We start from the raw sequence: 26,321 nt of genomic DNA, 5'->3' as shown, positions 1-26,321 counted from the left end.
GCGCATTTTGCTGCGTGTTGAAATTTTATCTGGGTGTGATAAAGGCAATATTCTAATGTTGTTTCCTCCCTACGGTGCAGTGGAATTCTCCCTGGTCAATGTTTATCCCTCAGCCAACATCATTAAAATAAATTATCTGGTCATTATCGTGGTGCAAGTCTGTGTTACCGTGCAAAAATTGTCTGCCATGTTTCCTACAACAGTGACAATTCAAAAGTACCTCAGTGGTCATAAAGCGCTTTGGTACCACAAAGGTAACATAGAAACTCAAAATTTTTGTACAGGAAAGCCCTAATTAACAGTTCCTTGTGTTCAACTAGCAAAGCACTAGGGCTCATTTCTGGGGAATTAGAATTGCAAAGTAGGGAAGTTAACTTTAACTTGTATAGATCCTAATATAGAACTTGTAATATTGTGCATAATTCTGTCTCCATATTACAAAAAGGATGTAGAGGTGCCAAAGGCATTTGCAAAAAAAAAAACAAATTTACAAGGATAACTGCTGAGGCGTTATAACCATCAGGAAAGACTGAATAAGCTGGGATTATTTTCTCTAGCAGAGATGACTGAGGGGATATCTAATTGCTTTCTTTAAAATTATGAGAGATAAGGTAGACGTTGGGAATGTGTTCCACTTGTGGGGAGACCAAAACTCGAGGCTGTAAGTATAAGATTGCATAAATTAAGTGAATAATTTAACAGAAACTACTTCACCTCAAATGTGGAATGTGAAACTTGCCAAGTAGTAGTTGAGGCCAATGGCATAGATGCATTTAAGGGGAAGCTAGGGAAGTCCATGAGGTTTAGAGATGAAGTAGGCTGAGATGAGACTTGTGTGGAACATGGGGCCGGTTCTTAAAAAAAAAATTCATTCCTGGGATGTGGGCTTCGCTGGCTGGGCCAGCATTTATTACCCATCCCTAGTTGCCCTTGAGAAACTGGTGGTGAGCTGCCTTCTTGAACCGCTGCAATCCATATGGTGTGGGTACACCCACGGTGCTGTTAGGGAGTTCCAGGATTTTGACCCAACAACAGTGAAGGAACGGTAATATAGTTCAAAGTCATGATGGTGAGTGACTTGGAGGGGAACTTCTATCTGCTGCCCTTGTACTTCTAGGTGGTAGTGGTCGTGGGTTTGAAAGGTGCTGTCGAAGGAGCCTTGGTGGATTCCTGCAGTGCATCTCGTAGATGGTACACACTGCTGCTACTGTGCGTCGGTGGTGAATGTTTGTGGATGTGGTGCCAAATCAAGCGGGGTGTTTTGTCCTAGACGGTGTCAAGCTTCTTGAGTGTTGTGGGAGCTGCACTCATCCAGGCAAGTGGGGAGTATTACATCACACTCCTGACTTGTGCCTTGCAGATGGTGCTCAGGCTTTAGGGAGTCAGGACGTGGGTTACTTGTCACATGATTCCTAGCCTCTGACCTGCTCTTCTAGCCACAGTATTTATATGGCTAGTCCAGTTCAGTTTCTGGTCAATGGTAACCCCCAGGATGTTGATAGTGAGGGATTCAGTGATGGTAATGCCATTGAACATCAAGGGACGATGGTTGGATTCTCTCTTGTTGGAGATGGTCATTGCCTGACACTTGTGATGCAAATGTTACTTGCCACTTGTCAGCCCAAGCCTGGATATTGTCCAGGTCTTGCTGCATTTGGACATAGACTGCTTCACTATGAGGAGTCGTGAATGGTGCTGAACATTGTGCAATCATCAGCGAACATCCCCACTTCTGGCCTTATGATGGAAGGAAGGCCATTGTTGAAGCAGCTGAAGACAGTTTGGCCACTACCCTGAGGAAATTCTGCAGTGATGTCCTGTTGCTGAGATGACTGACCTCCAACAACCACAACCATCTTCCTTTGTGCTAGGTATGACTCCAACCAGCAGATAGTTTTCCCCCTGATTCCCACTGACTCCAGCTTTGCTGGGCTCCTCGGTGCCACACTCGGTCAAATGCTGCCTTGATGTCAAGGCAGTTGGATGAAATGAACTGTTTGTCTGCTGTGAATTCTATGATAATTCTGGTGGCAAGCAAATACCTCAGCTGGGTCATGTGATAATTTGATGTCTACAGTATAAGCACATCCATCTGCAATGGCATTATACAGCTGTAGTACCCAGCAAATATACTAGCTAGAATTTTTCTGAAATTGGGAAACCAAGGTGAAAGTTCAAGGCAAGGTCTACAGGATACCACCAATGTCTAAAAAGAACAAGTTGAAGCAAATCATAAGGTAGCAATTAGGTGAATTTGTGAGCTTTTAGCAAAAACTGTTGAGTTAACATTTTTGGATAAACAATCTTTCACTGTGATTAAACTCCAAGACGACTAATAGTATGATTAGTACACATTTAGCTATTTTATGTTTCGGTTCAACGGGCAAAGCTGTACCAGAATAACAGTTATATGAAAAGAGTTTAGACTACACAATCCTGAAGTATTTCATACTCATGCAGAGGTTACTCTTATGACACTTGCTTGTCTATATATGCACATTGCGGTATTTAGTCAAAGTGTAATTGTAATTATGCTAATGTCATCAGATGTGGTGATGGAAGCCAATGATTAGCCTGGCACAAAACTGAATAATTATAAATGGAACTTCTGATGGAGATGACAAAACTGGACAAATGACATCTGGTTTAATTAATAACTTGGCCATGCGCTATTTGGTCCGCAACCAGGTAGTTTATATCGATAGATATGCAGGTCTATGTTGTAACAAATCAAAGATTAAATGAGACCACAGCAGCTGAATGCAAGAAATTTCACTGTACAAGTTTTATTTACACAGTTCTTGTTTTTACACTTTTAATACGTTTGCTTTTTGGGACCATTTTCCTAATTCAGCCTTTATAACGAATGCAAAATAGATTTTTCTAAGGATACAAGTTTTAAAATACAGCATAACAATACAAAACATATAGAGGATTTCAATATATTTCAACATCTCGAGCAAGGAATGTAATTATTGTATTGCAATTTTTAAAAAAACAAAATACACTTTTTTTTGAAGAGAAACCCACACACTTGCCCAAAAAGTAAAAATCACTACTAAACTGCAAAAGCTCGTTCAAAGTTAAAGTTTAAATCAAACTGTGAATTCTGTATTAATGTAGCAGGATTAAGTAATGCACATGACAAATTTTGAATTCTACCAATTTAAAACTATATGTCCAGTCCCAAAACACGCATTACATCTCATGATCTAAATTAACCAAGCTGGTATTAGAGCTTTTTAAAATTTGAAATCAATGAATAAATTAAACCTAACAGCTAACATCAAGCACGGATTGCAGCAAATCTTCCCCTTTGCTGTCAAAAAAAATGTCAGAACTGAACTAAATTGCTAAATACTACAACATTCGGACAAGATCTTCTAACCCTTTCCCTTCCAAAATTACTAAATGCTTATACAAGCCCCCACCCCACCAAAAAATAATGTAAAAATTGTGCCGTATTTAGTGTAAGGAAAACGATTCTTCTCTCAAAACAAAAACTTACAGCTTTTTAAAATATTTCACTCCACAAGTTATCTTTAAACACTTTCAGAAAATTTCAGGAACCAAATGGATTCATAAAACATTTTGAAGGGAAAGGGTTATTTCACAGAATACTGAACAAAGTCAAAGATAGAAAACTGACTGAAAACTCGCAGACTTATTTATAATATTAGAATGCAGTCCCACTCTGCTTACTAGAAGCTTTGGTTTAATTTGAAGTGTAGATTGCTTTACGCGTCCAGTCTTCTAGTGATGAGCATACAACTGATGCCTTCTCAAACAACATACCTGTTCTTGGTTGTCGATCCACTTTTTGTGGCAGTGTCTGTATGGGACTGGTAGCCAATCACTACTTTAGGAGGAAGTCCTAATCTTTCCTTGTAAATTCTCCTGTTTAGAACAAAGTAAAGCACAAATAATTAGCATATCATAATTAGCGTAAAGCTGGAGCTCTCCTTCAAATACCAAAATGGTTTCCAAATTAAATAGCAAATTAATCACTGCTCGCCCCACCCACCATCGTGCTTTATAACCTTTAGAAGGTTTACATTCATCATAGCATCTTTGAGCTATGCTAGTAGTACTCCCATTAAGCTGTTTAATTAATCCAGCATCAGGAACCAGACACTTTCCCTCTACTCACAGCTCTTCCCAATTTAATATTACAAACTGCAACATCTAAAGCCCAATTCTAAGCAGCAGCAAACGGCAGCCCTGCATTTTGCCCCCATTCGTTCGGCTGGGAAAGCAGCTAGTTTGATGTCGAGGCTAACAATTCATTCAGCAGCTTCAGCTGACATCGTGCAAATGGTCGCGATACCACCAGGAATGGATCTCTCAGGGCAGGAGTTCAGTATATGGGTGATGGTCTGACTTGGATGGCCAGAGTCACAATTTGAGCTGCTCCTCATTTTCCACTTGAGGCCTGTCCTCACGTGGTTGAGGGTTGACCAGGGTTTTCCATGAAAAGTTGAAACCTGGGACTTCGCCACCTGGGTCAGTTATCAGGTGTGGCTTGTGATGTTTGAAGAGAACCAGGAGGTGTGCCATTGAGGGGTGGGGTTGTCATCAATTTGTAGGGTGTGGAGAGTCCGCCAGCAGGGACTATGGGATTTCAGACGAGTGTTTGGGGTTTTTGTTTGAGATCCTGTATCAATGGGAGTGCTTCATTAGCTGCCAGCTGATGTTCTTTGTGGAGGATGTTTTTCCTGTGTACATCAGGGAGGTTCAACACACACTTGGCCCAAGACAGCCCTCATACTGCGGAGGCCATGCTAAAATGTAATTACCTGCCTTTGGTACAGTTGTACTCATTTACAGCAGCACTGTAAATTCTGTGAGATTGAATAAATAGTTATCTAGATTTAGGGGTTTTGATTAGCTTTTAAAAATTTGACTCCATGTCGATCATGTGAGTCCACATTACCCAGATAAGAGGCAACAAGTAAATGCATTCTGACAAAGATGACTATGAAATCAAAGTAAATTTTGCAAAAAAACTTTCAAATGAACCACATTACAAGCAAAATTATGTAAATAAAAATGGCAAGAAACATAACACAAACAAACATTCTCTTGCTGTGCTAACAGAATTAACCTCAACTAAACTAAAATGTGTAAGATCGCTTGTAAATAGCATGGTTTAGTTCCTCAACCTGCCAGCTTGCCCTGTCAGTGTCCTCATTAAAAACATTTTTATTTGCCACTCTTTGAATCGGGGCTATCATGTGTTCCCATATCCAGCATTTTTGACATGATCAGATTATCTTCACTGACTTTCTGCACAGTCAACATTACCATAATGCGGCTCTCAAAAATGTCCAGTTTGAGATGCATGTCTACAAGTGCACGACTAACGCCTTATCAACCAGTGATGCTCAAGGTGGCAGCAACGTTCAAAAAGATTGGGTCAGTTTGATTCAGAACACACAACACAAAGGTTTGTGAGTTGGTTCTCTCTTACTTCATCTTCTACCCCATTGCACATGTGTGCACAGCAATGCAATTCAGGCAGGAGACTAAACCGAACAGCAGATTTGAAGGATCAACCACCCGAGGTACAACCAGCTTTCTTTCCAATAAGACACCTCAATTTACAGATATCCTTTTAGATGTCGGGTACTCGCTTAAACTTTAGCAACAAGAGAAGCTTGCAGCAATGCTGAAATTGCTGTGTGCACTTTGAAAAGAAAGCTATCCTAAACTTAATTCATACGTTCCACGGTGATAAGAGGAGCCTCCCAAAATTGCCTGGCTTAGAGGCTGAATGACAACACAAGCTTCCAGAATGGCATCTCGGAGAAAACTGTTAAGAGGATAAAATGGCAACAGTCACGTTCACTTACCCTATATATGTGATAGATTCTCTATTTTCACAATCAGTAGTCCATATAGCTATTTTGTCACCTTTGTTTCTAACATTAACTACTGCACCACAAGCGTCGTCACTATGTTCATCAAATGCTTCTCCTATAAGGCACAGCAGCTATTTTTGTGGGGAGGGAGCAAAAGGAAAGGACAAAAAGGTAAAAGGAATTAGTGAATTGCAGCGCCAGTTTTGCAAGTTTAAAAACAAACTGATTAAAGAAACCAAAAACGTGTGCATTTGATGTGCCTCTAAAGCCATGAGATAATTATCTATCTGATGAGATGTTAAGCCGAAGCCCCGTCTACCCTTTCAGGTGAACGGAAAGATCCAATTGTACAATTTTGAAGAGGAGCAAGGGCATTCTCCCAGTGTCCTGTTCAATACTTATCCCTCAATCAATATCACAAACAGATTATCTGGCCATTTGTCATATTAGTGTTTGTGAAAGCTTGCTGGGGAATTTGGCCCCAGCATTTCATACTGTGCAAATTTTAAGGTGTAGTCACTGTTATAATGTAGACAAGCTCCCAAGGTGGAGGAGAGGGGAAGGAGTATTATGAGAGCGTGCAGAGATAAAAAGTAAACTGGACAAGAATTCCAGAAAAAGGAAGAATAATACTTACAGTTTCTAACCAAATACGATCCAGGTCTGTTTTTCTCTGTTGCTTAGAAAGCGTAAGCAACCATCTCCCTCCACGTTTATTTTTTTCATCCTCCCACATAGGTTCAATACCATCCTACACAGAAAACAGGGAGCTCACTATTTAACTATAATACAAAGCTCAGGTGAGAGAAAAATGCTCAATACTTGCCGACAGATTAATTCCCCCCTCACCCAAATCAAAATTTATCTCCAGTGGCTGATACTGCAAGATATAGAAAACAAGTCTGTCTTAAATGCCACTGGCATAATTATCTAGCTGTGGGCTTTCATATGCAAGAAAAGAGTAGTCCATCTGAATCAAAAAAGATGCAAACATTATTGTAATACACTGGAAAATAACTTTCAAAAGGTGGTTGGCATTATTATTGGGGAGCTTTATTACCTTAGATTATTATAGATGCCTTAGGTATATAAGTTTGAAAATAATTTTAATTGCTCTACCATTGGTTACCGTGCTTTCAGTTATCTAGCCTCCAACCTCTTTGCCTCACTACCTTGTTTTTTTTTTCAAAAACACATTATATGTGGCTTGGTGTCAAATTTGTTTTACAATGCTCCTGTGAAGTGTTTTGGGACGTTTCATGACATTAAAAGTGCTATGTCAACACAGGTTCTTGTTGTGAGATGGAAGCCGTCATTCTTGATTAAACTTTAAAAATGGAGATCAGAGCCCAGCTACCTGCAGATTGCAGGCAGGATCTTTGACCTCCAGAGTAGCCAATTTAAGTGTGATCCTGCTTGCTGCGCAAATTACTCTAAGGGCCGGCTTGGAGGAGGGGCGGGGCGGGGGGGGGGGAGAGTTCCGGTGTGTGTGCAACGTCCAACAAATGCGCAGAGTGAAAAGGATGCGTTGGGTCCAACACATGCACAGAAACTGCAGGAGAAAATGCTGATATATAGGCAGAGATGACAGAAGGTTTGGGGCCCAACACATGCACAGAGACGAGTTAAAGCAGAAATCCAACACAAATCACATCTTAGAAAGGCCTGACCCAGGATGCAGGACAAAAGCACAAGTTACAGGGCGATCCTGGAAAATCTAGGATAGTTTGTCATCCAGGCATGTCACTTCCAGCGAGTGAAAACGAGTCAAATTATGCGCTTGCCCGATTGCCTTAAATTAGTTGTTAGTGTAGCTTCAAGCACACACAGGATTGTTCAACAAGTGCTGTCCAATCACAGAATCACATTTAAACAGATGTTTTGCTTTGGGCTTTGCAAGTGTGGCTTGATTGAGTACAGTTTATACTCTGCCTATTACAAACAACTGAAGGAACATGCTGTTTGATTCGATCAGCCAATCACTGGGGCAAAATGGCCCTTAAATGCACCACTGCTATCTGTCTCAACTATTCCATGTGGAAACTAGTTCCTTTACCTTTTAATTCTTAGGCCCTTCAGTTTGCATAATGTAGTACACACATGCTTCAGTTCAATTTCTAGAATTGATACTTGGGGCCTGTTTCTAACACTAAGTGAATGGATTTTGGGCAAGTTAAAAATGAGCCCCAGGGGCTAACATAAAGCATTATTTTGCCCATATACATGGAATAACTCAATGTCTTTTGAGGGATTTTTTTGTACAATATGAATGAGATGTCCATCATAGGGAATTTTAGGTCATTATGGATCGATTTCCTCTTTCTTTTAAAAAGTGTTATCTAACTTGTATTTTGCTGTGTCTTACTTCTACTGTGCAACATTTTATTTGTAAATTAATTTAAACAGGTATTATCTTAAATGTCATGTTAATGAGTGTCTTTACTGCCTGGTGGAGCAGACAGGAGAACATACTACATGGTCTCTGCTGCAATGTCCCACAGTTAAGGGACATTTGTTAGTCCTGTGGTTCGCTATCCCACTTACTGAATTTTTGGATGCTATCTGCTTACCAAAGCTGCCACTTTGGAAGTCTGGACCATAACAGATGGAAATGCATTACCTCATGCTGAATCAAAAGTTCGGAGGGATTACATGATCAGAAGTGTCTTAAGGATGTAAAATATAACAAAATAGATTTAAATGAGTTGATTTTAATTTCTATTTCTATAATCACTACCCCAGCAACTTTCAACAGAAGTTGGGATTAATGCATTCCAGCACAAATAAAGACTTTTATCCACATCTTGGCTTCGACTGAAATTCAAACCTCTCTCCCCACACTTCACTCCAAAATAAACAGTAATAGGACCATATGGGAAGTATTTAATTAATGAATGTTTTGGCAAGGTATTGCCACACAATGGGAGATAGTGCAGGTCGAGCGCAGGCGAAGAAGAGGCCTTACATGAGGCTACACTATTTGGTCTCAGACAAAGTTGGTAGAAATTACATTGATCACCTCAACTGTCAATACAACAAATGCGACGATGAAAAGCATCTTTTGGCAATAGAACTTAACATGGAAATTTTCAAGCTGGTCTATGAAATGGAATGATGGACAATGTGATTAGTTAATAGTTGATTTTTTCTATGTTTAATATTTTTTTTAATAAACAGTTCTTAGCGCATTGAGAGGTTAATGTAATGTAACTGGAAAAAGGGAATTTCAAAGCTTTTAGAGCATGAACACCTACTTACCTTGAAGAGGGAGTAATCGCAGCCTGATATTAAATTACTACAGAGTTGGATATGATTGTAAAGGCTGTGAGATGGAGAAGAAAAAGCAAGAATTAGTCAGAACACAGGATACAAAAACATTGCGGTGTTGGCCCAGTGTAAAGATCAACATATTGGGGATAGAAACTTTCCTCATTTCTATACATGTTACATACTTACATGTGTTGAGCTTTATTGATTAAACTGTTTGGGTGTGTGTATACGTGTGTAACTCTTCATGTACAAGCTTCCCCATCGTCCCCCTCAAAGACTAAACTTCCATATGTTCATACACACTTCTTGATTTAGTCTGACAAAAGCAGGTCATACTCTGTTCTTCCATTACTCAACGATACATTCCCAATCTTAAGCAAATTCTCCCTCAAACAGATTTTCATGCAAACCAAGGAAGAATCAGAGGAACAATTTCCTTTTAACCTCTTAGTGCTTAGATGATACCAGAACCTTCTCCCATACCTCTACAGGATTTTCCCCATCAATGCCACTTTCTTGGAAGATGCAGTAAAGGCACCAAGTAAACATGGGGAAATTAAAGCCACTAGAACAGAATTTCCAAGTTTGTGATGTTTGAAAGGGAACCAGAGGCACAGGGGGATCTTTCTACATTGGAGTTAAACTGCCACAGGGAAAAGAGTCACCGAGAGAAGTTGGGAAATTGAACACACAGTGTGTTCAAGTGAGTTTCACTACTTCTACTATGCATGGAAATCATTTTGAACCTTGCATTTATTTGACAGAAGACCAAGCAAGACCCAAGGCAACAAAGAACATCTTGTGTAAATCAGAAAACACCTCCAAGACTCAAGTAAGTAAACTAATTTGTCAAGAAGGACCCCTTGAAAGAAGCTTATCATTTACGCAGAATGATCATAACCATAGTCATATACCATATAATTTTGTATTCTCTCTTCCGACTTCCACATGAATAGTACTGTACACCATAACAGTGGCACTCTGGGGACCTATATTTTCGGCCACCTCAAAACACAGTGACATCAAAGCACTTATAATGAACTGCCAAGCCAACAATGCACAGCAACAGGAAATACACAGCAAGTCAGCATCTGTAAAGAGAGAAGACAGGTTAATGTTTTGGATATAACTTTCTTGTAGAATATATTGTGAAAAATGGGGTTCACATCGGAAGTTAGCCTACCTTTACTCGCTACAAATGCTGACTGACCTGGTATTTCAAGTATTTTCTGTGTTTATTTAAAAAAACCCTGCATTTGCAGTTTATTCCCTCAATACATAGTCAACTACAAACGGATCATCTTCCTGCCTTGTAGATTGCCTCAAGGAATCTTGCCCTATGGTGGTCAGTGTACAGTAAGAAGGGCTACCAATGGGGAAAACTCCAGGTGTGCAAAGTTGCATTAAATCCAGAGCTTTCTAGTTGTCCATCCACTAAAGAGAGCTCCTTTACGGTAACCAAGAATGGACAGCAAGCTTTTGGTGAAAGCTGAATTTCTTAAAACGTAACTCGAATTGAGAGCTACTGCAAAGGTTAATGATACCTTCTTTTACTTCATAGTAGTTTGTGATTAGGAAGAAGATCGATCAATGGACTGCACTCATCTCCAATGGTCATATCTATTGAGTCAAATAATTTCTCCCATGGTACAAGTCCGTTTTTAATCATGCTTGAACGGCTTTGCTGGCCTTGTGCCAATAACTGTTTAAGTCCAGTACTTGAACAGATCAAAGATGTCTGGAAAGAGCATTATACTTGTATGTCATTTGACTCAACAAGCCACGGTAGCTTATTTGATCTGAGGTTGGACATTGTGCTGATATGCCTTAACAAAGTCCGTGAAGCACTAGGCCTGTTCACAATCCTCATGAGCAAGGTGGAAGCTATGGGAGAACATTGCTGAATCTTGGATTTTATCTAGGAGGTTTACTTCAGTTGTTTGGATGGATATCTAGGCCCATCACCATTGAAAAATGAATGAGGTAGGATTTGGTGGTGCAGCAGGAGCTCATCAGTACCCTGGGGTGATAACCTACGTGGCTTTTACTAATTAAATTCAAGCAGCATCCCTTTGCATACTTAGGAGCTTGTAAAGCCTTGGCACTTTACAAACAGCACCAGGGCTAACCAGGGAAGGTCAGCCAGCACAAGGTAAATGGAACATTCTACTTGTGCAGATTTTTCAGTTATCTTGCCTTGGCAACCTGATGGGGTCCCTCACATATCAAACATCCAGATCAAAAATAAGACTGACCTAACTTTTCTGTCGAAACTTGTCCTATCCAGGGGTAAAAGGTGATTTACTGAAGCATCTCATTTGTAATCTCCAGCAGTAGCCTTTCATAAAGCCTCACCTTCAAAGGAAGCACTATCCAGACTGATTAAAGTCTTTCACCCAATTTACATAAGACTGTTTCTTGTTCACAGAGTCATACTTCCCTTCAGTGGCACAAAGCAAAATGGAAGATAAAATTTTGCCACTATGACTTTGAAACACAACACAAATGAATACTGGATACAATTAGAGGTAATCAAGATAACAGGCTCAGAATTGGCACACCTGCATGCCAAAACGCCAACGAGTCTACATAGAACACGTAAAGTTGACTAATCTTCAAAGCCAAGGTGAGACCTATTCATTTAATTGAAAGAAACCGAAGCTCAGAACCCAGAGAGGGTGCAGTCTACTTTTGTTAATTTAAAGTTGTTTTCTGCTCAAATAAAACTGAAGCAAGGAATCTTGAATTCAGAGCAGACTTAAGCAGAAACAAACTCAAATCCTACACGGGGGCAGACTGGAATACAAAAGGTTGCATTTTCCAATGTAATTATAAAATACAATATGCAATGGGTGGCTCTGCCTAAGTCAGACAATAAGTGAACATACTGCTATGTTGACTGACCTATGGTATTCAATGACATGAATAGCACATTTATTTATTCTTTCATGGAATGTGGGCGTCACTGGCAAGGCCAGCATTTGTTGCTTATCCATAATTGACCTTGAACTGAGTGGCTTACTAGTTCATTTCAGATGGCAGTTAAGAGTCAACCACATTGCTGTGGGTCTGGAGTCAAATGTAGGCCAGACCTGGTAAGAATGGCAGATTTCCTTTCCTAAAAAACATCAGTGCACCAGATAGGTTTCTACGACAATCCATGATAGCTGTCATGACTTTCAATTCCAGATTTTGTTAATTAATTGAATTTAAATTTCACCAGCTGCTGTGGTGGGATTTGAACAAGTCTTGGCCTCTGGATTACTAGTCCAGTAACAATACCACTATGCCACCATCTCTATCTATATGGTACTGATGAAAAGGGCAGAGGAACAAACCCTGCTCCAGTCAAGGATGGTATGTGGCCCATTTTATCAGTCCATTCTTTCTCACCTGGCAATGAACCAGTCACATGGGGCCTTACTGATCTGGGGCCAAGCTTCGCTATCTAAAAATTACTAGAATGAGGAATCAAAGGCTGCATTAGGGACAGCCATTAGAAAAGATCCATGCACTCAATGAAAACCTCAGTCAAAATTCTGCATGGGCCACCCTATCATTGTGAAGAGTTCAACAGAAGCAACACTGCAACCCATGTTCCTATATGGTGTCAGTGAAAACTGGCACAAGAGATTCACAGGCTATTAAATTTCAAATCTGAACAAATGGGCAACATATTCTTGCCTAACCACAAGACTGTAGGAAGGAAAAAAATAGAAGCATTTATAGATAACAAATAAAAGTACCTTCTGGTTTGGTCAATTTCCTTTTGTTGAAGAGGGTGTAGCCGTTTATACAACAGGACAGTTAAAGGCTTAATGACAGTGACAGCTGGCAACATTTTCCATGTGGGATGATAGCCTACAAACTTTTTGTGGAAACTGAACAATTGATGTATGCCATTAAGGCAACTCTTTAGTTAGCTTGTGTTTCCAAAAATATTCTCTTCAATGTGAAGCAGCCATTGTACTTATACTACAATTTTTAAAATGAAGTGTAAAACTACTGGTCAAGTTGCAGTGCTGTCAATTGATCTATGCACATATAAAGTTACATTTGTAAAAGGCTTTTTCATGTAGCTATCAGTAACTTATGCACAAGTGGACATTCTACTTGAATACTAAATTATGCAATTATGTCTTTTAAATGAAAATCTGATGCATTGGTGACACGTTGTGGAGTTTTCAGACAACTTGATAAGACATTTTCAATCAGATACACAACTCAGAATTGAATATGCAGTGTAACTTAATCAACCTTCATATATTCAACTTAAAAATAGACAATGATCTTAACAGCCAGATGTAAAAAGTTATGAATTTCCTATTTTACTGCCATTTCCATTTGTTCTAGAATTGATTTCTAAAATGGCTTCAAAAATCAGAATTGGCATCTTGGAAAGCCTTCCTGAAAATACTTCTCCACAAATAAAATGAAATTCACTTTTGCATAAAAACAGAAAATAACTGCCAAAGATCAGAAACTTCTAATAACAAAAACCACATTTATACAAAGCACAGCTTTAGTAATCAAGAATTGAAATGCAAACACTTTGCATCTGATATAATTAAAAATAAACTCAGTCCCTTTCCAAATCCCCAAACTCAATCAAACTGTGTCGGAGGAAGAGAGCTAGTATGAGAGAGAGGCAAATCAGTAATTTCATGCTGCCCTTGTATCCCTCAGAGGTTACATAGTGCGGGCCATTCACCCCAATTCATCTATGCAAGTATTTATGCTCCACACGACCTCGTCCAATCCCTCCTCATCTCACCAACGGGCATATCCCTCTATTCCTTTCTCCTTCGTGTGTTTATCCAGCTTCCCCTTAAGTGCATCTACACTATTTGTCACATTCCCTATTGGATTTATTAGTGACTATCTTATATTTATGGTCCTTATTCCACACACCCACCCCCCCACCCCCTCTAAGTGGAAGCTTCTTTTCTACCTGTGCCCTATTGAACCCTTTCATAATCTTAAAATCAGGCTACCCCTCAGTCTTCTCTTTTCCTAGAGAAAAGAGCTCCAACCTGTTCAGTCTTTCCTAAGTATACCCTCTTGGTTACAATGTTATCTTTACACTTTATCTGCAGTGCTTCTACATCCTTCTATTATGGAGACAGAATTGTGCACAGTACACCCAAATGTGGTTTAATTGAGTTTTGGTACACTTAACATAACTTTGACCTTTTTAAAAATTGTCTTATTAACCTGTCTCACTACTTAGCGATTTGTGCAGCAGTATTCCTAGATCCCTTTGCTCCACTACTCCATTTAGACTCTTATTATCCAAGCAGTCTGTGGTCCTCTTATTCTTCTCACCAAAATATAATAATTCACGCTTTTGTATTGAAATTCATCTGCCAATTGCATGGTCATTTTACAAGTTTATTAATATCATCCTGCACTTTGTTGCTGCCTCCCTCAGTATTTACTATATCCAATTTAGTACTATCCACAAATTTTGAAACTGTACTTCGGTTTTCCAAGTCCAAAGCATTGTGAATGATGCCAGTGTGAGGAGTGACCCAGAACCCTTCGTCTGTTTTCTGTTCTGTAGTCAACTTGCCATCCATTCTACTACTTGTCCCCTGGCTCCACATGCTCTGACCTTGGGCACGAGCCCACTATGGTGTATAATGTCTTTTCCTTCAATTTCAATTTTACCCACATCTCTTATTCATCCAAAGTTTCATCGTTGGCTAGATTTTTCTTTCTTTATTGGAATATATATTTTCCTGAATGCTATTGTTCACCATTTAAAATATTCCCCTTTGCTGTTCTCTGTTAAAATTTCTCCCATTTACTTTTCCTAGTTCCATTCGCAACGTTTCAAAATTAGTTTGCTTTCCCAACCTTTAACACTGGTCTTTGTCTAGCTAATATCTTTCTCAATCATTTTTTAAACTTTATAATTTTATGAAAGCTACTAGTTATTCTCCTATGCTTACATCAGTTGAAAATCATTAACAAAGATCCCAAAATCTGATAATCTCTCTCTTGCTTAGTCAAGTGAGGGGACATGTTATGGGGAAAACTAGAGGGGAGGAGTTCCCTGCCTCGCCCACCAGAAAAGGTACTTCTCAGTTTACAAGTTCATATTTTTACTTACGCCCAAAAGTCTTCCACTGTATCAAATTTGGATATCAGGCGCAGGTTTGCTTGCCAAGTTTTATTTTTGTCATTCTTGAAGAACCAAAGTGCCCACCTGCACGAGAAATTATATATGCTTAATAATGAAAAATGCAAAAATACGACAAAGAGCAGTTTCTGAAAACTTTCAAAAACTAGAAACAAAGTTAAGGGGTGGGGGGGTGGAAATGAGCCTCAGTGCAGTAAAACAGACAGTAGAGTTTATTTCAAAGATTTTGCATTGGAAGTGAGGATTATTTTTTCTGTTAGCTGAAACATTAAGCATCAAACTCCTTCCTACGGAAAAATATAATAGCAATAATGTCATTCCTTAAAAATGGAAAAATTCTAAAGGTACAATAGGACATGCTCTTCTGAAGTTAGGGCTGGGGGTACATTGCTGTGGTAGAGCATTTAACTTGATGTCCAAAGTGAACAATAATTCTAAATGGTACAACCAACCTTCCTTTACCTTGGCAAACAAAAATCACAAAAAAGGCCAAAATCCTACGAGCAATGTTGAGGAAAAAAATAAAGGAATAGAGAAAATAATAAATACCCTGTTGTTACACTTATTCTTGATAGTTTGGAAAGCAGTTGATTCTGGATTTGGCAGCAGTTAGAATTTCACAGTCTAGGATTATTTCTGGTAAAGTTAATCAACTTTTGAAAAACGTAAACGTAAATAAAAACAAGAGCATTGAAGGGTTTTCGGGAACAGATTGAGATTATGCAAATCACAATTAAGGTTATCTACCACAACACCACCGCAAATTCTACAGAAGAATAAAATTGCATTTACACCACCTTATCACTTCCTCAAGATGCCTAAACAACCAATGAATTACTTTTGAAATTAACTCTCTGTTATTATGCATGCAATATAACAACCAATTTGGATAAAGCAAGATTCCATAAATAGCAAACTGCCAAATAATCTGTTGCTACTGTTGGTTAAGGGAGGAATCTCGAACAGGACACCAAAAGAACTCCTGATCTATTTTCAGTAATGCTACAGATCATTTAGATCCGCTGAGCAGGGCCCTTGGTTTTATGTCTCATCAAAAGATGATGCCTCCAACATTTCAGCACTTCCTCAGTACTTCGTTGAGGTGCCAGCCTAGTTCATGTTACTAGAGGTTAGAGCAGGAGGGAAGGAAATTTAACACTCAAGTTCTCTACTGTTATACTCAGTAACAGCCACAAAGTCCGGCATATGGAATCTTTCATAATTAACATGAAAACATTCCAGAAATATTTACAGGCCAGTGGGTGCTAAACTTCTGCTAGTTTTCTTTCTATCCAACGCATGCCCAAAGTAATGCATGCAACCAAAAAATATTTTTTTAAAAACCAAGAACGGGCATAATTTTGGACATTCGCAGTCAATACCGGTGCTATGTAATCCTGTGCTTGCTCTAAAATATTGATTTCTCACTTTGATCAAATATAAGCAACATAACGGAAGTCGTGTTAGGCACAAAAATAACATGAGAGTGCGTAACATTCATCTGAAATTTCTTCTCTCCAATATTTTACTGCATTCATTAACCCATTTAAAACGTTAGAAATTGGCAGTCTAAGTGCTGGATGGAACGTAACACGATGTTCAATTCAAGGTCGGTCAGTCAATAAAGAGGGACAGATCAATTTTAGGGTTGACTACAGAAGTTGTATAAATGCAACTACTACATGCCTGTGTTCTGGATCTACTCATACTTTAAAAAGCCCATGGCTTTTAAAGCTCATCATTATATTAAAAAAATTGCCAAATTTAGAAGTCTTTATAAAAGCTTTTGACAAACTGTGTTTGGGAAAGTGTAGCTATTCATAACTGTCACAAACTGATAAGATGTAATTTATTATAGTGTGTTGTTTTGTTGGGGTGGGGGAGTTGTGGCGCACTCTAAGTTGTTGCCCCTTTGAACTCAATGAAAGACAATGATGCAGTTGCATTCTTCACCATTACAACAATTATGAATTGGAAACAAATAGTTTGTGGCCAGTGACTCTTTAATTAAGTCATCAGTGAAAATCATCAGAAATGCTTTTTATTTTACCTATTTTGTAGCGGATGCTTTATGTAGTGTTCAGGCTTCACTATTTCTTGACTTGTTGCCTCAGTTTTACCTTCTTCTTCTGAAGACTGGGGCTGTGTAGTGGTTTCCTGCAGAAGAAATAATTATGGCCAGAAATTTTAAACACACACACAAGTATTTAATAATTATCGGGTATGAGTTTCATTGTAACAAATCGTTAATGATGCACATAGTGGGTACATGAACAGCAAACTTAATATTTATTGCTCCCCTGACTGACCTTGCAACTTTTGTTGGAAAGTTCACTTATGCGAACATTTGAGTGAGGACAGGATCAGGATCCACAGTCAAATAATCTACTGACTCTCAGCGTCTAAATTCACAAGTTTTAGTGAAGTGCTGGAGATCTCCCAATAGAACATGTATCCCAAAGGGAGATACAAATGTGTATTCTTCTCCTTTTAAAAAAGCAGCACCTATTTTGTTTGCAGAGCATTTGGAAACAGTGGTTGCAACATATTTCCACTATTGCTTGTGCCAAGATTAATATTTGAAAACCCACACACAGCTGTCTAGATGATCCAGTGAGTAAAGGTGAGTAAGGCTAAACTATACATGTCTGATGGCTGCAGGTTTAATCCATGGTAGATGAGGACTTCCTTGCAGCTTTATATTTCGCTCTGTGCCACTGGGTTATGGGTAAGATTAAGGTTTGACAACTTCTATTAGAAATGAAATATGGGAAGTAACCTTTGCCAAATTGGGGTGGGGGGTTGTGCACAATCTGCATGGATTTTTATAGGCTGCCAGGTCAGCCCTCAGAAAAAAAAAGCCCCACTCCAATCCAATATGGGGTATAAGTTTTAATGCTCCTTGACTTTTCTGTGAGAGGGAGGAAGCTGGCCACACAACAAGAATAGTTAAGTACCACTGGTTTTCACTGCACCAAATTAGAATTTGAAGTCATATGTGCATGCTTCTGCAAAGGCAGTTGTAAAATTTAAAGAGACTGGTTTGTTGATCTAAGGCCAGTACCTTACCCAGAGGCTGGATACAGCGTGAACTGGCCAGTGCAGCAAAAACATTTTTCACTCCTGTATGAAACCCATCATGCCAGAATCAGGTGAACACTGAGATTCAAGCTACATCATTAGCCAGATTCCTCTTTGAAGCTGGGCCTCTTCCATACCTACCGTGGATTTCATAATAGCAGGCTTCGCCTTTTCACTTATGCTTGAGGATATAAGGGCAGTCATAACACTATGCTCAGAATTTCACGTGGCTGCCAAACTAACAGACAGCGAAATACAAAACTGCCAGAAGCAGAGGAGAGGGATTTCGGATCTCGGAACTCAATGTGCTGAGATCAGCTAAAGTTCTCAGAAACAAGCATGACAAAGTAAATGTAGGCAGGGTTGCTTTCTTATGCTCTGGCTGCCCCTTATTCTAACTGATTTGCATACAATGATGCAAATAAATATACTTTGCTAGTTTGGTGCCAGATTATTAGCATACAGCAAAATCTGTATCACAATTATGAGAGTTTTTAGGAAGAGACTGAATATATAAAGGTACTTGTGCCTGCCATTTTCGCTGTTACTTAAACCTTGATCTATCCATCTCCTCCCCTCCAAGAATGCAAAAATTCCTGAAACTACCTTTCACAGAAATGGCAGATACACACATTGATGTATGGTGCAGAGTCAAAACTAAAATTTCAAGTTTCAGTATAAGTATGTCATTAGCTATAAATTAAAAAATATGTAGCAAATATGCAGTGAAAAGGGATGAGTAGAGCTAAATAGGAGATAATTTGTTCTCTTTCCTCATGTTGAATTCAATTCGCTGCCACTTAGATACAGGGGGAAAAAAAATTAAAACTCTTGCTTCTCCGCAAATATTTAACTCTGTATGGATGACATTTTGGAAACTACTGTAATTAGCTCCTTTTCCCAAGAACATTTTAAAGCTTTAGAAATAGCTATAGATACATATATTAATTGCAAAAGGGCAAAGCCATGAGAAATAGACAATTAGGGGGATTGGAGTAATGTGACGCAACAACTTGCATTTATATAGTGTCTTTAACATAGTAAAACATTCCAAGGCCTTCACAGGAGTGTTTTCAAACAAAATTGGACACTGAGCCAAATAAGGGGACATAGGGCAGATGATTTGGTCAGAGATAGGTCCCACATGTAGGTGGGACATCTTTGAATGGTACCATGGGATCTTCTACATCCACCTGAACAGGACAGTGCAGCACTCCTTCAGTACTGCACTGAACTGTCACCTAGACAGGATGTTCTAGTCTTTGGGGTGGGACTCGAACTAATGATCTACTAAGTCACACCCAATAAATAGTGCTACCACTGAGCCAAAGTATGTTCATTAAATTGGGCGGGGTGGGGGCAGTGGTGTAGTGGTTTTGTCAATGGACTAGTAATGTAGAGACCCAGTATAATGCTCTGGGGAATAAAAACGAAAATGCTGGAAAAACTCAGGAGGTCTGACAGCACCTGTGGAGAGAGAAACAGGGTTAACGTTTCAAGTCTGTATGACCCTTCTTCAGAAGGAGGAGCTTCCTCCTTAGTTTCCCTCTTCTGAAGAAGGGTCATGCAGATTCGAAACAGTAACTCTGATTCCCTCTCCAGGTGCTGTCTGACCTGCAGAGCTTTTCCGTTTTTATTTCAGATTTCCAACAACTGCAGTATTTTGCCTTTATCTTAATGGTCTGGGGACACAGATTTGAATCCCACCACGGCAGATGGTGGAATTTGAATTCAAAGAAGAAAATCTGGAATTGACACTTAAAAGTCTAATGGTGACCATGAAACCATTGCAGATTGCCAAAAAAACCCCATCTGGTTCACAAATGCCCTTTAGGGAAGGAAATCTGCCATTCTTACCTGGTCTGGCCTACTTGTGTCTCCTGACCCACAGCAACGTGGTTGACTGTTAAATGCCCTCTGAAATGGCCTAGCTTACCATGTGGACTGCAGCAGCTCAAGACGACAGCTCACCACCATCTTCTTAAGGGCAATTAGGGATGGGAAATAAATGCTGATCTAGCCAGTGACGCCCATGTCCCATGAATGAATATATATATTTTATAAAATCAGCTGATTTTACTTAAAAGTGAGAGAAATTAGTACTGGACATTTTTAATCAAGAGCTGAGGAATCCCAAATAGACCTAAAACTACCAATTTCATTACCTGAATATATCTGCTCATTTCTACCAGAAATGTAAATGTGGCATCCTGCAACACTTAAAAAAAATACAATTTGTTTAAAAATGTTCAAATTTGGTCAAAATTCTTAGCTGAATCAACAAATGCTTGATAAGTTTGTTTCTGTACTCAAAGCAATGTTTGCAGTGCATTTTAAAATAGAATGGAACTCCCAGCAAGATCCAATGCACAGTAAAATATAAAAGCCAGCTTAATTAGCTCGTGGAAATATTGCTCACAAATAGTGAAAGCCAAATTCATCAACAGTAAACCTTGGCTCCAATGATACTGAACAAACTCATAAGTGTAATAAATGTACAAAAATATTCTTTCCACATTGTAACACCATTCATTATTTTTAAATGGCTTTTCCTTTGGTGCTTACTATGCAACTGGAATTTCATCAGAAATCACAGGGTCTTCAAAAAGGCAGTCCAAAATAAGTAGAGCAACCTTAAATTAGTTCATAAAAATCAAGTTATGCTTTCATATTTTGTGCCCATGTGTTATTTCATAGCCAATAAATTAGCTGCTTCATATGCAAATACAGCAGCAAAGAGGCACAGCAAGATCCAACAGTGAATGAGAATAATGACCTTTTTTGGGTGATATTAGGAGGGATGAATATTGGCCATGGTATCATTGCTCTTCCTCGAACAGTGCCACAAGTATTTTTTTTATTATACATCCATTTAGCAGACAGGCAGAGCCTTAGTTGTACATTTCATCCGAATGATGGCACTCCCAACAACGCAGCAACAATTGGATGCTGCACTGACGTTATCAGCCTAAATTTTATGCTCAAGTCCTTGGAGTGGAGTTAGAACCCAAGACCTGATAACGTCAAGAATACAGAGGCCAGATGACACTGATAAACGGACTAACAGCTCATCAAGATAAACTCCTGGAGGCAAGGCTGTTCTTTTTAAAAAGATATTGAAGTGGGCTTCTAAGGACATACAATTAAGAACTTTAAAACAATAAAAGTGATAGATTCTGTCCAGTTGCATAGCTTATCTGAGATGTAAAAGGGTGAAAGAATGAAAGGGGTATAATTATAAAATGATTAAGAATTAGGGAAAACACTATCGTTTATTTCACCCCACCCCCACTAGAGCTACCTTGCTTGTCCTGCTCTCCACTCTTAATTAGCACATTCTTTTAGATAATATCACCACCTTCAACACCTCTTTGTTCTTATGTCTGTGACATCTTTTGGTTATCTCCTCCTATCACTGCTTGCTTGTCCCAACAACCCCCCCTCCTCCCCTTAAACCAGCTTATATTTCACCCCTTTCCTATTTTTACTTAGTTCTGTTGAAGGGTCATGAGGACTCGAAACGTCAACTTTGCGCTTCTCCGCCGATGCTGCCAGGCCTGCTGAGTTTTTCCAGGTATTTCTGTTTTTGTTTTGGATTTCCAGCATCTGCAGTTTTTTGTTTTTATAACTAGAAAGTATTTCTGTCCATAGAGCATCACAGCCCCCTGGAGCAGAATACCAAATGTGCAGTGAGTATGAATTTTTGCAATCCTTCAAGAGGAACTAGACAAGTTCTTGAGACAAAAGGACACTAAGTTATAAGATAGGTTGCAGGATGGCTGGAAATAGAGAGACTCAAGTTACACTGCAGGATTACTTTCAATTGCCTTAGAGGGTAGGAGAGGAATTTCCCCAGTGTTTTTTCTCCTTAAATTGGCTCCAGGCTGTTTCTGGAAAATTACATGGCTATAGGGCACAACTTGGCATCAAACAAGGCTGTGACATTTCTTGACAGGGCTGGTTTACTGAACCAGCTGGCCTTTTCCCACCATTTTACTTGTTTGAATGTTACTATAGTACAACCACAGTCCCACAAACTAGATTACTCCTCTTTTCCATTACTACCTCCACCTGTCAGATATTTAAAGATTATTCGACCACCCTCGCGCTATTAGAGCTAGAACACGATATTTTTGCCTCACATTAAAGTGAATAATATTAACAAAGGAAAACTTGGCATTATTCTCTCATTTGAATTACCACTTAAATATCACAAATCCATACAAACACCAAATGAGGCGGAGACAAAGTACTTTATCCTGGGTTTTGGGGATGGGGTGGTACAGTGCACAGGAAGATATAGTCACAGAAATATCAATGTATAAGCATGGTTCACTGCTGAATCAAACTGCATTTAGAACTGAAATATTTCTGCACGCTTTGCAATCTGTTTCTATATAGGGAAGTTTAATGACATAATTTCCCAAATTTCCTCATTAACTTTTCTAAAGGTAGTCATTCATGCTGAGATACAGTTCCATAGACAAGAGCAACCCAGAGTACCTCAGCCATTCATCATATGCAAGTATGACAGCAAGTGCTAGAGACCATTTAATTGTACTGGGCATCATAACCAACTCATTCTGCCCTAGCCACAATACAAATCGAGTTCAATAAAGCTCACTGGACACATCGGTTAAATTTTCCTCTCCCTAGCAAGGTACCACGATGCCAATTATGGTACCTTCCCCATCACCCAGAATCAAACTGACAGATTCAAGTTACAAATACCCTAATACAATTAACATATTGAATGGCAGAAGACAAATAAAGGAAAGGGGAGTATTTTGTATAGATGTTGCAGCCCCAGAGTCTACTCCTTTCAACAATATTCCCTCAGTTGCCCACACCACTATGAATTATACACCCATTTGCTAGAGGAAAATTACTGAATTGTTTCTGCACAGCCAGAAGTAAAACCTTTCAACTATATTAAGATTATCAGAAATACCTGGAAAAACTCAGCAGGTCTGGCAGCATCGGCGGAGAAGAACAAAGTTGACGTTTCGAGTCCTCATGACCCTTCAACAGAACGAAGTAAAAATAGGAGAGGGGTGAAATATAAACTGATTTAAAGGGGGTGGGCAGTGGTTGTAGGGACAAGCAAGCAGTGATAGGAGCAGATAACCAAAAGATGTCACAGGCAAAAGAAGAGGTGTTGAAGGTACTAATAGCTAATGTGCTAATAGCTAATAGCACATTCTTTTAGATAATATCACCATCTTCAACACCTCTTTGTTCTTTTGTCTGTGACATATCAGCACATTCTTTTAGATAATATCACCACCTTCAACACCTCTTTGTTCTTTTGTCTGTGACATCTTTTGGTTATCTGCTCCTATCACTGCTTGCTTGACCCTACAACCACCCCCCCGCCCCCCACTTCTCTCCCCCCACCCCCACCTTAAACCAGCCTATATCACCATTTCCAGCATCCGCAGTAGTTTTTTGTTTTTATATATTTCACCCCTCTCCTATTTTTACTTAGTGCTGTTGAAGGGTCATGAGGACTCGAAACGTCAACTTTGTTCTTCTCCGCCGATGCTGCCAGACCTGCTGAGTTTTTCCAGGTATTTCTCTTTTTGTTTTGGATTTCCAGCACCCGCAGTTTTTTGTTTTTATTTTTATATTAAGATTATGCTGCATACTTTCAAGTTCACAGTTTTATTAACCTTTTCAGTTACTTTTATTATCTTCAGCATCCCCATCATATGCCACTGAGAAATCTGTTACTTAAATTGAGTGGGTCTTTCAGAAAATTGTTTGCATTTAAAAGATTTTATTGACAATTCTGAGTCCGATAATTGAATGCCTAGTTTTTCCTGAATAAAGGAATCATTCAGGACATTTAAACACACGATACAAGATAAAAATCGCATTTACTTTAGTTGTCTGACTGCTCATCCGCACATGTTGAGTTTGATGAACATAATAAAAGTAAGTGAAAGGTTAATAATCTAAACGACAGATATCATTTTACCATCTGTTGGTCTGAATGATTGCCCCATCAGCTGTCAAAATTACACTGTAAATGGTTGTTCAGAGATGTACAAGGGCCAGAGAGGTACACCACCCCAAATTTTCACCCCAATTTATTTCATACATTAGTGACTTGATAGAAAAAAGCAACACGTGAGGAAGATTCACAGGTGCAAACAGAGGAACAGCACTTTTGGGAGTACAGTCGTGAAGTAGAAACGCGATTTAAAAAAAAATAAATAAATCTCCATTTATATTATATAGTCCTTAAATCCAGAAATTCACTCATGGGTAAAAAGGAGCTCTCCCTGTGATTTTTTTTTTTATTGACTTTAAATGCCGTACACGCGATGCTGTAAATGGCCCAGGTCCTGATTTTAAGCAACACCCATTAACAAAAGAAAAAACTGACAAATTTTAAAAGAAAACAATGACAAACAGCAGGGGTCGGATGGGGGAACAAATGCACACAAGTCTGTTCACCTTCAACTCTTTTGAAAAAGGGAGATTAAGGCAGACACATGGGGAAGATGTGGAGTAGTAAAGGCGGTGTGTAGTAGTAGGGGGAGGGGAAGGTGAATGGTGGGGGTGACCCACACACACACAGATAAATAACAGGATCAGCCGGTGATGGTATGGGAGCGAGAGCACTGCAGTCGTGAAGGGGAGGCATCATCTCTCCCCATGGCTGTTCAGCCGATTGATGAGCGCTCGGTGGGGGGTGGGTTTTAACGATGCCGGGGGGGCTTTTGAGGCCTGGCTCCAGCCACCAGCACAGGCGGGGCGGCCATGCTGCCGCCACCGGCCCCGAGCCCAACTTCTCAGCCCGTGTGAGGTGGGGGGGGGTTGCTGGGGAGATTTATCTCCCCCCCCCTTCTCCTCCTCCTCCTCCCCCCACCATCCTTTCTCGGGCGCTGACGGTTGATATCCGTTAATTTAACCCTCTCCCTCCCGCTCTCGCGGTGCTGCTGTGTGAGCTCTCCGCCCGGCCGCTCTGAGGTAAATGTCACTCACCGACTCCACGGTCGCCATCTTGCGTCTGACTCTGGCCTCCAGCGCACCCGCCGATTGAAGCGGCCCGGGTCACGTGGTGCCGGCCCCCCCCCTCAGCCCTGCCCCCTTCCACTCCTGTCTCTCTGAGTGTGTGTGTGTGTGCGCACGCAACCGCCGGGCTCTCCCCGGCTCACGTGTCGTGCCCGCGCGCTCCTTTTTTGAAAAGAAATGGCTCAAACCGGCGACGCGCGAGGGAGAGCCCGCCCCCTTTCTTGGACTCTCGCTCCGCCCACCCTGTCCTCGCGGGACCAAACCCCGCCTCTTTACCTCGAGCCACGCCCCCTGTCCTCATGGGACCTTTGGGCTGTGGGCAGAGCTGGACAGAGGGAGAAAAGGGTTTGGATGAAGGGAGACTTAGAAATCCAGAGAGAAAGGTTGAGGTATTGCAGCAGTATAGCAATGTGGGTAAAGACAAGCAGAGTGGGACAGGAAGGGACAGAGAGTTGAAAACATTGTGACTGTGGCCAATGCAAGATGGCCAGGGATAGCCATCAGCGCGTCCACACTGGTCCAGGCAACAAACAGACGCAGCCGAACAAAAAATGTACATCAGCAAATAAGGGAACCGAAGTAAAAATTGAAATTAAAGGGCTCTTTATCTGAATGCACCAGTGGGTCGGTGGCGTTGTGGTATTGTCACTGGACTACAGTAATCCAGAGACCCAGGGTAATGCTCTGGGGACCCAGGTTCGAATCCTGCCATGGCAGATGGTGAAATCTGAATTCAATAAAATCTGGAATGATGATGCCTCATGAAACCATTGTCGTTAAGAACCCACCTGGTTCACAAATGCCCTTCAGGGAAGGAAATCTGCTGTCCACCTACATGTGACTTCAGACCCACAGCAATGTGGTTGAGACTTAAATGCCCTCTAAAATGGCACTCGGTTGTACCAAAAGGAATGGAACCTGACGGACCGCCCAGCACTGGA

The 26,321-nt window shown here is 40.1% G+C and overlaps 1 protein-coding gene and 1 long non-coding RNA gene across 2 annotated transcripts in view; one reads left to right on the top strand and one right to left on the bottom strand.

Annotated features, from left to right (window-relative positions):
* The window catches only part of LOC144698535 (uncharacterized), a 143,247-nt gene that overhangs the window by 61,874 nt on the left and 55,052 nt on the right, over positions 1-26,321 (top strand). The gene's annotated exons all lie outside the window — the stretch shown is intronic.
* Positions 2,762-25,480, bottom strand: LOC144697481 (eukaryotic translation initiation factor 4E-like). The gene is made up of 7 exons (XM_078569509.1): positions 25,351-25,480; positions 17,327-17,433; positions 15,247-15,342; positions 9,120-9,183; positions 6,499-6,612; positions 5,853-5,992; positions 2,762-3,897 (listed from the first exon to the last, which is right to left on the bottom strand). The coding sequence occupies exons 1-7, from the start codon at positions 25,366-25,368 to the stop codon at positions 3,783-3,785; spliced, it is 654 nt and encodes a 217-aa protein (XP_078425635.1). The 5' UTR covers positions 25,369-25,480; the 3' UTR covers positions 2,762-3,782.

The sequence above is a fragment of the Cetorhinus maximus genome, chromosome 1, assembly GCF_964194155.1.
Source record: "Cetorhinus maximus chromosome 1, sCetMax3.hap1.1, whole genome shotgun sequence".
Taxonomy (NCBI): Eukaryota; Metazoa; Chordata; class Chondrichthyes; order Lamniformes; family Cetorhinidae; genus Cetorhinus; species Cetorhinus maximus.
This window is presented reverse-complemented; position numbering and strand designations above follow the sequence as displayed.